Source organism: Equus quagga, chromosome 5 (assembly GCF_021613505.1).
Source record: "Equus quagga isolate Etosha38 chromosome 5, UCLA_HA_Equagga_1.0, whole genome shotgun sequence".
Taxonomy (NCBI): domain Eukaryota; kingdom Metazoa; phylum Chordata; class Mammalia; order Perissodactyla; family Equidae; genus Equus; species Equus quagga.
In genome coordinates, this window is record NC_060271.1 from 116614763 (window position 1) to 116627666 (window position 12904).

Here is a 12904-nt window from a genome sequence, read left to right on the forward strand (position 1 = left end):
CCCTGTCAGTCTTTATCACTATAGAAAACATAAGCTCTTCCCATGAGGAAATAGGAAAATTTGAGGAGTAGCCAAAAGCCCAATCTCTCTCTCCCAAAATAGCTCCTCCACCTGCTCTTTGCTGGATTTCCACACCGATGTCCTTGGTACAACTCTGGACTGCCATTTACCACCTTTGTTTTTACCTTGGGCAAGTTTTTTAACCTCCTTGAATCTTAGTTTCCTCAGTTTTAAAATAAGGATCCCTCAGGGTTGCTGCCAGCCTCTGTGGCGCTTTGTGCAAATTAGAAGGTGCCCCTCTGAATAGGCACACAGCTTGGTGAGCCGAGCCTGGCCTGCAGACCCTCAGTCGCCCCCTCACCTGGGTGCCCTTGTGCAGTGCCACCTTATATAACCATACACTGCAGCCCAACTACGCCTACCTCCACAGGTTTCTTGTGAAATAAAGGCAAAAGCATGCACAGCAGGGAGCCTGACTCTGGCAGAACCTCAGCCAAAAGAGTTAACGTAGACCACTGTGACTTGGATTAATGTGTAGCGGGCTCCACTGGAGTGGCACCTTCAGCCATTTTCAAGCATTTACTGCCAGCTCCATGAGGTCTATCAGTGTGCTCCTATCTCTCATCAGACAGCAGAGCCCTGAGAGACTAGGGTGTGAGCTGGTAAGTGCAGTGAGGGAGCAGACCCGTGGTCATAGTCAAGGGCTTCAGGTGGGCCAGGGGCAGTGGGAGGGAATAGGGAATGAGGCAGTTGGGCAGAGAGGATGATCTGAAAAGGAGGAGAAAGGCAACCAGCCTCCCCAGGGCATCATTGCCTCAGGTCCTGGCGGCAGAGGCTGCTCACGCCAACCCCACACCCTAGTAGTGGGTGCTGCCCTCAGGAGCTCCCGCCTCTCAAATTCTCCTCTTGGGGTCCTCTCACCAGCTGCTCATGAGTGTCATCGCTACCGCACCAGCCTTGCAGAGCGCCTGGACCCCTCCACCCACCCACCTGACTAGAAGGCTCAAGTATTCCATGGGGCAGGTTTTGCCGTCATTTTACTTCACTGATACTCCAACTGCCTCCTCAGGTACCAGAGACCATAGCTTCTCAGAACCCAACTGTGTGAAGGCCCTCGGGAAAGCAGGACTTTCAGATTCTGTAAGAACAGCTCTTCCTCGAGAGGAAATCATTGTGAGAAGGCAGTGGATAGTAGCCACATGGGGATTTTTATTGAAGAAAGATGAATTATGCCTCACCCCTTTTGGCACAAAAATAATTTTCAGTAAAAGGTTAAAACCATCATGTTGTATCAATGAGAACCATTCCATTATTCCAAGAATGATTGATTGGGAAGTACTTCACTTACAGGAAAATCACAGTGATACAATACAGCTTCTACTTTTAAAGCACTTTCCATTAAAAAAAAAATCATAGCAATGTATAAAAATAGTTATACTGAATATGCGAATCAACAGCAGAGTAATTTATTGGCACTTGAAAGCCTTGTGGTATAAACAGATTCAACAATGAGAATATCAAGTAACTGAGCCGTGGCGACCTAAGCTCCATTTCACTAACACAACAGAAAGTCACATGTGGTTCATCTGGCCACCTTGGAGGAGATCACGGGAAGAGCAGCACACGATGGAACTAGGGCCAATAGCTCAGGAAAGCCCACAGCACTGGGTAAGGCAGTGAGAAAGACGAAGGGGACAGAGATGTGGTGTAAGCCCCCAAAGAGTTTTCAAATTGTCTCAGACTGTAGGCCTGTACACAAAATAGTACAATGTCTTAAGTGTCCTAAGAGAAGTGCAAAGGATTATGAGATATCAAAAGGGACAGAGATTCTTTTTAGTTTTTTAGCTTAGTGGTTTCCTTCCTTCTCTCCTCCCTCCCAGCCTGCCTGCCTTCCACAAACATTTACTGGTGTAATGTGAACAAAGCCTGGGATCAACCGGGTCTGGATGCAGATTGCAGCTCTGCCATTTACTAGCCGTGCGACCCTGAACAAGTTATTTAATGTCTCTAAGACTTGGTTCCCTCAAGTTTCAGGGGGAGTCATTGTACAGCTGAAATGAGATTAGTATTGTTGTGTGTATAAAGTACCCAGCTTTGCTCCCTCCTGATGCAGAGCAAACAGTAAAAGTTCACTTCCTTCCTTACCCTTCCATTCCTCTGTGAAGATTAAGTAGTACTTTTCCACCCTTTCATGCTTAAATTTCAAAGAGCTTTTCCACTGTTGGATCTAATATGACTTTTAAGATCCTATTTACTGGTCTTCATGTCTTTGAACTGATGGCCCCTGTCAACCAGGAGCCTCCCTACTTCATGTTTTTGGACTCAGAGGCCCGACTGCTGCCCTCTTTGTGAAGAAGACCATGGAACACCACCTCTTCCCCCGCCATCTCACGTCTGGTGCAAAGGTCAAGACTGGGGCAGCTGAGAGCTGATCCATCAGCAGTCATTAACTGAGCATATACTACTTTTAAGGATTGCATAACTCTGGGGAGTCACCAAGGAAAGAACTAGACAAGATTTATGACCTCTCATAAGACTTTAACTCATGGGGATTGCTTCATTCAAGGTTCTTGGTTAAAAACAAAAGTGACGAGTTGTGGTACTGGCATGGGCACTGGATGCCATCACAACAGTGCTGCCACTAACATCCAGACTTCAATTTTTCTGTAATCACTGTCACAGCCAGAAAATTTTCCTCCCAGCCCCCTCAGCTTTCAGGTGGGTGTCACTGCCTAGTCCCTAGTTGCAAAGGAAATTGCTTCGATGAGATGGGGTATTCCCAAATACAAGAAAGAGCATCTCTCAGTTCATTTCACCCCAACTTGTAGTAGATGTCCCCTTAATTGAATTAAGAAAAAGAGGGAAATCATTCAGAGGCTGAAATTGGCTCATTTGCAAATTCACGAGTGACTGATGTTGATTTTTAAAACTTCTTTAGTAAAATTTCTTTTGTTAAAACTTACTTTAATAAAATTTTTGATTTTTTATTTGAAAAAAGTGAAACAGGGGGCCAGCACTCTGGCCTAGTGGTTAAGTTTGGCACATTCGGCTTCAGTGGCCCAGGTTCAGTTCCCAGGCACAGATCTACACCACTCGGCAGCAGCCATGCTGTGGCAGTGACCCACATATAAAATAGAGGAAGGTTGGCACAGATGTTAGCTCAGGGCCAATCTTCCTCACCACACACACACACACACACAAAAAGTAAAACAGTAAAGTTGCAGTAGTCCCATATACTCTTCACATAGTTTCACCAATTATTAGCATTTTGCCACATTTCTTTTATTGCTGTCTCTCAAAATACATAAACATACATTTTTTGATGAACCATTTGAGAATAAGTTGCAGACATTGTGACTCTTTATCCCTTAATACTTCAGGATATATCTCCTGAGAACAGGGACATAACAAAACTACAATATAATTTATCAAATTCAGGAAATTTAACACTAAATAAAATAATCTTATCTTATATGCACAGGTCAATAGTGTTCTTCATAGTTTTTTTGCCCAGGAGCAAGCCAAGAGTATGTTTTACATTTAATTGTCCTGTTGCTTTAGTCTTCTTTAATACAAAACAAGTCCTCAACCTTTTTTGTCTTTCTTGAGATTGATATTTTTTGAAAAGCACAAGCTCATTGTTTTATAGAATTTTTCTCAATTTAGGTTTGTCTGATGCTTCTGCATGATCCAAGTTAGGTTATGCTTTTGGGGCAGGAATACTACACAAGTGATGTTATGTCTTTCTCAAGGCCCCACATCAGGGAGCATGTGATGTTAATTTGTCTCATTATTGGTATGTTGATCACTTGGTCAAGGTGGTGTCCACCAGGTTTCTCCCCTGTACAGTTACTCCTGTTCCCTTTGTAATTAATAGATCATCTGTGGGGAGATACTTTGAGATTTGTAAATATCCTGCCCTTATCCAACTTTCATTCAGTTTTAATGCATCCATTGATGATCCTTATCTGAATCATTTATTACTATGATGGTTGCAAAGCAGTGATTTTTCAAACTTCTCTATTTACTAGTTGGCATTCTACTTTAGGGAAGAATTTTCCCTTCTCCATTATTTATTTCTTCATTTATTTATTTAATATCAGTATAGACCCATGGATTCTTTATAAATTTTAATATGACTGTTAACAACTATTTTTGGAATCCATCTCTTAGATAAATTACTTTTGCATTTTGTGGATGGGTCGACTTAATTGCAAACAGCTCTCTTTCTTGATGTGGACTGGAACATTTAATCTATACCCTGCTGTCTACAAAGGCAAACAGGAAATAGAAAGAGATTGTTAGGTTGAACACATAGGTTATTGAAGTATTTTTAGTAGCAGTGGCAAAATGGGGTGCTCTAGAAGACATAAGGGAGCAAGACCTTCTAAAGAAAGGAAGGAAAGAGGTTTTGCAGATTGGCGAGAGAAGGTAAAGATAACTGGCACAATCAGCAGCTTTCAGACTAGACACAGAGCAAAGGGGACTTGGCAGAACAAGGTGGGGTGGGGGAAGGACAGAGAGAAAGACATGATGGAATGAACATGCCCAGTCTGTGTGCAGGGTGTACAGAAGAGCAAGGAGGTCAAGGGAATAGGGGAGAAAGGTAAGTGTGGGAGCAACATGTGTTAAGAGTTCTGTGCATTGATTTTGGGTAAGAATACTGAGAAGCATGGAATGACAGATTCACAAAATCCCTATGTGGGAGACGTTAATAGTTTCCTTTTATTTCTAGGAAAACTAAGTCATAGAGAATTTACGTTAATTTTCCCAATGTCACAAAGCTAGTAAGTGGCAAAGCCAAGATTCAAATACAAATCTATCTGACTTCAAAGCCACACTGCCAGAAAAAAGAGAAATATTTATGGTGGAAGAACAGAGGTAGAGTCAGGGCTCTCAGCATAAGGACAGCTAGGTTCCAATATGTCAATCATAACACTTCATTAAGCCTGGCCCACAGTAAGTCTCAATAATTATCCCAACCAGGCACTTGAGAGAAAATCAGTAGTAAGCCCAGGGCACTTAAGAAATACTGCCAAGGTTTTCAAACATTACACTCCTGCACGATTCAATGACCCCTCCCTCTGCCTTTTTAAAACATCAGCTTTATTGAGATATAATTTTCAAGCCTAATAAGATTTCACTCATTTTAAGTGTATGATTTGATGAGTTTTGACAAATGTATATAGTCATTTAACCACGAATCATAATATAAAACTTGCTCTCACCCCAGAAATTTCCCTGTGCAGCCCCTTTGCAGTTGATACTCTCTAACCCCTGGCTTGCTTTGTCACTTTTGCCTTCTCCAGAATTTCCTATGAATGAAATCATACAGTATGGTATGGAGTCTTCTGTGTCTGGCTTCTTTCACTTAGGATGCTTTTGAGATTTACCCATATTGTTGTATTAGCAGTTCATTCCTTTCTGTGGCTAAGCAGTATTCCATTATATGGATGTACCACAGATTGTTTTTCCATTCGTCAGTTCAAAGACATTTGGATTATTTCCAACTTGGAGCAATTATAAATAATGCTGCATAAACATTCACATATAGGTATTTATATGGATATATGTTTTCATTTTTCCGAGATAAATACTTAAGAGTAGAGCTGCTGGGCTAGATGATAAGTGTATTTGAATGTATAAGGAACTGTCAAACTTTTCCAAGTGTCATATTTTGCATCCCCACGATGTATAAAAGTTCCAGTTGTTCCACATCTACTCCAAAATTTGGTATTTTCAGTCTTTTTAATTTTAGCCTTTCTAATGTATATGTAGTGTTATCTCATTGTTTTAAATTTGTGTTTCCTTAGTCTCTAATGATGTCGAGCACCTTTAGTATATTTACTTGCCATCTGTATATCTTCTTTGATGGAATCTCTGTTCAAATCCTTTGCCCATTTTTATTGTTGGTTTCTTTTTTTTTTTTTTTTTGTCTTATTGGGCTGTATTATTGAGGTGTAAGAGTCTTTTATCAAATATATGTTTTGCAAATATTTTCTCCCAGTCTGTGGCTTGTCTTTTTATATTCTTTTGAAGGACAAAGTTTTGAATTTCGATAAAGTCCAATTTATCAGTTTTTTCAATGTTTCTTCCTTTTGGTGTCCTAAGAAATCTGCCTAATCAGAGTTACAAAGATTTTCTCCTATATCTTCTTCTATTTTGTTGCTTTAATGCTTACATTTAGGTCTATGGCCCACTTGGAGTTAATTTTTGTGTATGGTGTGAGGTAAAGTTACATGTTTTTGCATATGAATATCCATTTGTTCCAGCACCATTTGTTGAAAAGACTATCCTTTCCTCCATTGAATTACTCTATTACAAATAAAGTGACCATACATCTGTGGGTCTATTTTTGGACTCTTGTTTTCTGTTCAAGTGATCTACATGTCTATCCTTACATTGATACCTCACTATCTGATTACTCTAACTTATGGTAAGTCTTGAAATCAGATAGTTTAATCCTCCAACTTTGTTCTTTTTCAAAATTATTTTGTCTATTCTAGGTCCTTTGCATTTCCACATAAATTTTAGAATCAGTTTGCCAATTTCTAAAAATTGCCAGCTGAGATTTTTATTGGATGCACTGAATCTCTAGATCAGATTAAGGAGAATTGACATCTTAACAATATTGGGTTTTCCAATTCATGAACACGGTTTATCTCACTATTTATTTATGTTTTCTTTAATTTCTCTTTCTTTCCATAGTAAGAGTGTTTAAATCTTGCACATATTCAGTTAAATTTAACCCTAAATACTTCCTATTTTTGAGGCTACTGTAAATGGCACTGTTTTGATCATTTAAATTTCTTACTGTTCATTGCTAGTATATAGAAATACAATAGATTTTTTTATATTAACCTTATGTCCTGTTACCTTGCTAAACGTTTACTACTATTTCTAGTAGCTCTTTTTGCTGGATTTCTTAGGATTTCCTCCATAGGTGATTATGCCATCTACAAAGAAAAAGAGTTTTACTTCCTTTCAAGTTTATATGCCTTTTCTTTCTTTTTCTTGTCTTACTGCACTGGCTAGGCAATCCAGTATGATGTTGAATAGAAGTAGTGAGAATAGACATCCTTGATTTGTTCCCAATATTAGGGGAAAAGCATTCAGTCTTTCTCATTAAGTATGATGTTAACTGTAGATTTTTCATAAATGCTCTTTATCAAGAAGATCAAGTTATACCTTCTATTCCAAATTTGCTGAATTTTTTAAATATTTTTATTATTTGCTGAATGTATTATTATTCAATTTGCTAACATCTTTTCAGATTTTTGCATCTACGTTCATGAGGGATATTGATCTGGGTTTTTTTTTTCTTGTAATGTCATTCTCTAGTTTTGGTATCACAGTAATGCTGGCCCTATTAAGTGATTTATAGGTGTTCCCTTGACTCTTCTATTTTCTGGAAGACTTTGAGTAGAATTAATATTATTTCTTATTTAAACATTTGCTAGAATTTTCCAATGAAGCCATCTGGTTTAGTTTTCTTTGTGGGGAAACTCGCTATTTTTAATACAGGAAAGACTAACCTTTGCTGTCTCTATCAACACAGTGTGTTGTAGTACTAAGAATGAAGGGAAATCAAGTTGTGAAATCATTGTTGCCTAAATAATGCTTCCAACACACACAGTTCTACCAGGCACTGTGTTTCTGTGGCTTTGGCTATAATGGGAAGCAGTGTAAATGATTTCAATAGAGTCTTTTCAGATATGAGTATGCCTTTTAAACTTTCTTAAAGATCTTGTCTGCAGCCAAATACCCCACTAGCCAACAGGAGTATATAAAACTGATGTCTGTCAGTGATGCAAGAAGGTTTACTTTCAGCCCTGTGTCTTTGCTCTGGTCAGGCTGCAAGTTAAAGGTGAGGGAGGCAAGCCAGCCCTGATGGCCTAGTGGTTAAAGTTCAGTGTGCTCCACTTCAGTGGCCCAGGTTCAGTTCCTGGGTGCAGAATCACACCACTCATCTGTCAGTAGCCATGCTGTGGTGGCAGCTCACATAGAAGAACTAGAAAGACCCACAACTAGAATATACAACTATGTACTGGGGCTTTGGGGAGGAGAAAAGAAAAAGGTAAGGCAGGCACAGAAGCATGGCTTACCTATTCATGAAATATTTTTATTCTGTTAAATTTTTTTGGAAAAATATTATAAGCTTATAACAATCAGCTTAAATAATAATGTAAAAGTACATAAAGAAAAAAAATCATCCCCATTCCTTGCAAATAATAAGTCCAAATATTAACAATTTGATACATATCCTTCCTCATTTTTCTCTGTATTCTTAGGGAAAAAAACCACATACACATACTGGTATACATAGGTGTTTTTCTTTTTTCTCTCTTCTGTTTTTTCCCCCCAAATGGGATCGTGATGCTGAAATGTCCTTTTTTGGCTTACATAATTGGCATTTCTTCAGATATGTGCATATATTTCTAACCTTTTCTTATTAATAGCTGCATACTTTTCCATGATAAGAATGTACCAAATTTTATTCGTCCATTCTCCCATTTCCTAGACAATCAGTTTCCAGTGTTTTGCCTTTGAAAACAAGACAGCAGTAGGCATCTTTGTACATATATGTATCCCTGTATTATAGGAGCTTTTACTTCTGTACGAGATTTCCAGAGGTAGGATTGCTGAATCAAAGGACATACTCATCTTTTATTTTAACAAATACTGCCACATTCCTAATATTATTTTAATTTGCATTTTATTTGCTAAAATTGAGCATCTTTTCATATGTTTATTGTTTATTGACCATTTACATTTCCTTTTCTGAAACTACAGACCCATATCTGTTGTCCATTTTTATCCTGGATTTGCCTTTTTCTTAGCAATTTGAGGGTATTCTCTGACTATTAGGAATATGTCATATGTATTGCAAGAATTTTCACCAAATCTGTGCTTTTTCATTTGGCTTTATATACAGTGTCTTTGTACATATAATTTTTTTAATTTTTATAAAATTAAAATCTTTTCCTTTTTCATTATGGCTTTTGGGTCTAGTGACTTGCTTGTGGTTTCCCTGGTTGGGGTTATACAAATATTCATCTAAATTTTCATCTTACTATGTTACTGTTTTATTTTTTACATTCAAGCCTTAAATCTACATGGAATTTAATTTTGTATATGATGTAAGTAGGAATCAAGACTTGGAATCTTAGAGGTTGCCATAACTCTTCATATCTCGTGGCATTTTCCATGTTTTCATAATACACCCTCCACCCAGTTCATAATTTCTCTGGTTTCAGACCTTTCTCTTGTTGCCTTGCTATGAGGGAAAGCAGGAACCCCGTCTGTCTCTTTCTCCATTGTTTACGTCAGGAAAGACTGATAAACAATTGCAAAGCACCTAGCATAGTGCCTGACACATTTTAGGCACTTGGAAAACATTTATGGGAGGAAGGAAAGTGTTGAATTCACACCTGCGTTACTATGACTCCTGGAGGGGGTGGGGGTAATATTGACGGCTTTATCTGTGTAAACAAGGGGAAATGTCATTCTCCTTAAAGCCATTCACTGTCCCATGAGCTCACTCTGTTCCTTCCTCTTCCTGTGTCTTTGTTCTTTGAGGCCTTCCTTCTCTCTATAAATCTGTCTCATTCTGTAAGGACTCCCTTTTCAGGGAAGCTTTCTTCAAACCCTTTCTTAAAATCCAACAGCATTTATAAACTCTGCCACATTATTTAGCATTTAATCCACAATAGATTTTTCTTTTTTTACTTTTTATTGAGATTATAATAGTTTACAACACAATAGATTTTATTCCTTTTCTTGTGCCCAGCACTGTGCTGGGCACATAGCTCATTAAATGTTTTAATTGCAACTGAAAAAATCTTGCATGCTAAGGCTCTTTATAAAGGCTGAAGTATCACCTCAAGATTTGTTAGGAAGGCTCTTGGGTCTAAGGAACCAGCAAACTGGGAAAAACTGGAAAATAACCCTGAAACTTGCTAAATACCAGAATGATTTTTAGGTAAAATTGTGTAACCATATTTAAATTATTTTAAATACATTTGTTAGATGAACACATTACTAGGTATTGCTCTGCCTGAAGGCAGAGATCAACAGACTTTCTTTGGTGTTCTCCATTTCCAAGGGTTCCTATATGGCCTTCACCAACTCGGACCTTTGGAGCTTCGGAGAAAACGGAAAGAAACCTGTTTTGTCCTTATATTTAGTTTAAAAATAACATCTGAATGGCTCTCACCACTTTCTGCATGCATTTTTATTTATTTATTTTAAAGATTGGCCCTGAGCTAACATCTGTTGCCAATCTTTTTTTCTTCTTCTCCCCAAAGCTCCCAGCACATAGATGTATATTCTAGGACCTTCTAGTTCTGCTATGTGGGACACCACCTCAGCTTGGCTTCATGAGCAGTGCTAGGTCCGTGCCTAGGATCCAAACCCGCGAAACCCTTGGCCACCAAAGCAGAGCACCCGAACTTAACCACTCGGCCATGGGGCCAGCCCCCTGCATCCATTTTTAATGGAGAAATGGCTCATTCTAGGGCTATGGCAGAGAATATATAAAATTAGCCTGGAGCATCTCAAAATTCAGAAAGCACTCAAAAACCAAAATGATGGGAGTATGTCAAAGGGACACAGGAGCCAAAAGAAAGAGCTCCCAATGGCCAAAGCTGGAACAATTTGAGCAAGAAAATAAATAATGTAGTATTGGATTATAGCCCAAAGAATAAAATAAATATCCCTGAGTTCATACTGATATAAATAAGTAATTGAATAAATAAATGGGGGCAAGGTGAGAGACAAATCTCCCACAGAGAAGAATTCCAAATAATTTATGTAGGAACTCCTTAATTGTGGACTACACTTAGTGACTTGCTTCCAACGAATACAGTGTGAAAAGAGGGATGAAAGTAACTTTACAGTGGAGACACCTGGCAAAGACTACCTTAGCCAAGTGACTGACATTAACATCATCAGTGATAAGTCATGTTGGTAATGTGTACCTTTGAGATAATGAGTAAGAGAATGACACTTTGCCTCTGTGGTCTTCCTCCCAAAAACCATAATCACAGTCTAACCATGAGGAAAACAAACATATCCCAATTGAGGTACATTGTACAAAATACCTGACCAGTCCTCCTCAAAACCATCAAGGTCATCAAAAATAAAAAATGTCTTAAGAAACTGTCAGGGCCTGCAGGAGTCCAAGGAGACATGGCAACTAAATATAATATGGCATCCTGGATGAGATCCTGGGAAAGAAAAGGACATTAAGCAAAACTAGTGAAATCCAAATAAAGTATGGCGTCCCAGTTAATAATATATCGGTATTATTTCATTAGTTGTGACAAATGACCACAGTAATGTGAGATGTTAACAAAACTAGGTGTGGAGTACATGGAAACTCTCTGTACTATCCTTTTACCTTTTCTGTAGATCTAAAACTATCCTAAAATATAAAGTGTGTTTAAATATTTTAAAAATACAGTTTGGGCAACAGAAGACTACATGCTTATCTCCACACCTGTGCTTTTAATTATAGGGTGCTGGTGACAGTTTTGTGGGAGCTTTGGCCTTCTACCTGGCTTACTACCCAAATCTGTCCTTGGAAGAAATGCTCAAGAGATCCAATTTCATCGCAGCGGTCAGCGTCCAGGCTGCAGGGACACAGTCATCTTATCCATACAAAAAAGACCTGCCACTTCATCTGTTCTGATTGCTATTAACCCTAAAATAAATATACCTGCAAATAAAATGTACTTGGGGGTGGCCACTCTTAGCTAGCATCTTACTATAAAATGTCCTCTTCTCCTTTCTTTGCAAATATTACGTTCATTTACTAAGTCATCCTCAAGCTTTCATTTATTTACAATGATGACTTCTTTGCTTTTCATGCATTTGCAAGAGCCAACCAGAATTAAGGATTCCCCGACCAGGATCTGTACAAACATTACCACAGTTTACAAACCAGCAAATTCTACTGCCAACAGATTATTAATTCTCTGTGTACACCACAGAGCAGGGGTTGTGGACAAGTGTCTAGAGTGAGAGCAGAGACTGCTAAATAAGGGGAGAGAACACATGAACTGGACCGCTCAAGCAGTTTCTAAGAGAGGCAGCTGATATTCAGCTTTAGCTGAGTGTTATCAAAGCTGGTTTTGCAAGAGAAGCCAGAAGTTTGGATATTTATTGAAATTTTTCAGTGTTTAAGTATCAGCAAGTGATTTTTTTTAATGTACACACCACCTGTGGGCCACATTCAACCCATGTGCTGAATAGACAAGTTATTTGTTAAGCTAGATGTTAATTTTTTTTTTCTCAAAGATAGTTCATGCATGTCACAGACCCCTTACACCAGGCTTAGCTAGGATCAGGTGAAGGATTCTTCCTGTAACCCAAGACCGTTATGTACAGTTTCAACCTAAAACTAGGCAAGATCTCACCTATTATTGCTTTGAACCAGAGCTTCAACAAAAGATGCCAGAAAACGGCTGACTGACTATAAAGCCATAAGCCTCTAAGACTCAACAGCTATCGACATCTAATTCCATTTCCAGAGAGCTGCTCTTGCATTTCCTCCGGAGACACAGATTGAGCCACGGGGAGGGAACACCTGTTATTTTGGAACAGCATTGGTTTCTTAACGCTTGTGGCCATCGTGGGCACTCTATCATTCTCCTATTTAAATACTTTAAATGAGTTAGGACCTGAACAAACAGAGCTCAAAATATGAGCTGATCCTTCTTAACTTCAGGCAGAAATTTGATGAGAAAACTCAGCAATTTTGAAGATTTGTGGGAAACAGCTTGAGTGAGAAAGTGTATAGATCTGGGTAGGGCAGGAGTCCTTACCAGAACATTAGGGATTATCAGTGGAATTTCCAAGCTAGTTAGCTATGTGTTAACACCATGCCCTAGAAGCCCTAGCC

The 12904-nt window shown here is 38.7% G+C and overlaps 1 protein-coding gene across 3 annotated transcripts in view; it reads left to right on the forward strand.

Moving 5' to 3' along the window:
- Window positions 1–12904, forward strand: part of RBKS (ribokinase) — an 89125-nt gene that overhangs the window by 75901 nt on the left and 320 nt on the right. For 2 of the 3 annotated variants that reach the window (XM_046660584.1, XM_046660587.1), the window contains one exon: window positions 11519–11735. The exons of the other annotated variant lie outside the window; for it this stretch is intronic. In XM_046660584.1, coding sequence (XP_046516540.1) covers window positions 11519–11692 — 174 coding nt within the window. In that variant the 3' untranslated portion in view covers window positions 11693–11735. Of the gene's footprint in view, window positions 1–11518; window positions 11736–12904 lie in introns of those variants that run through there. 3 annotated transcript variants of the gene reach the window in all.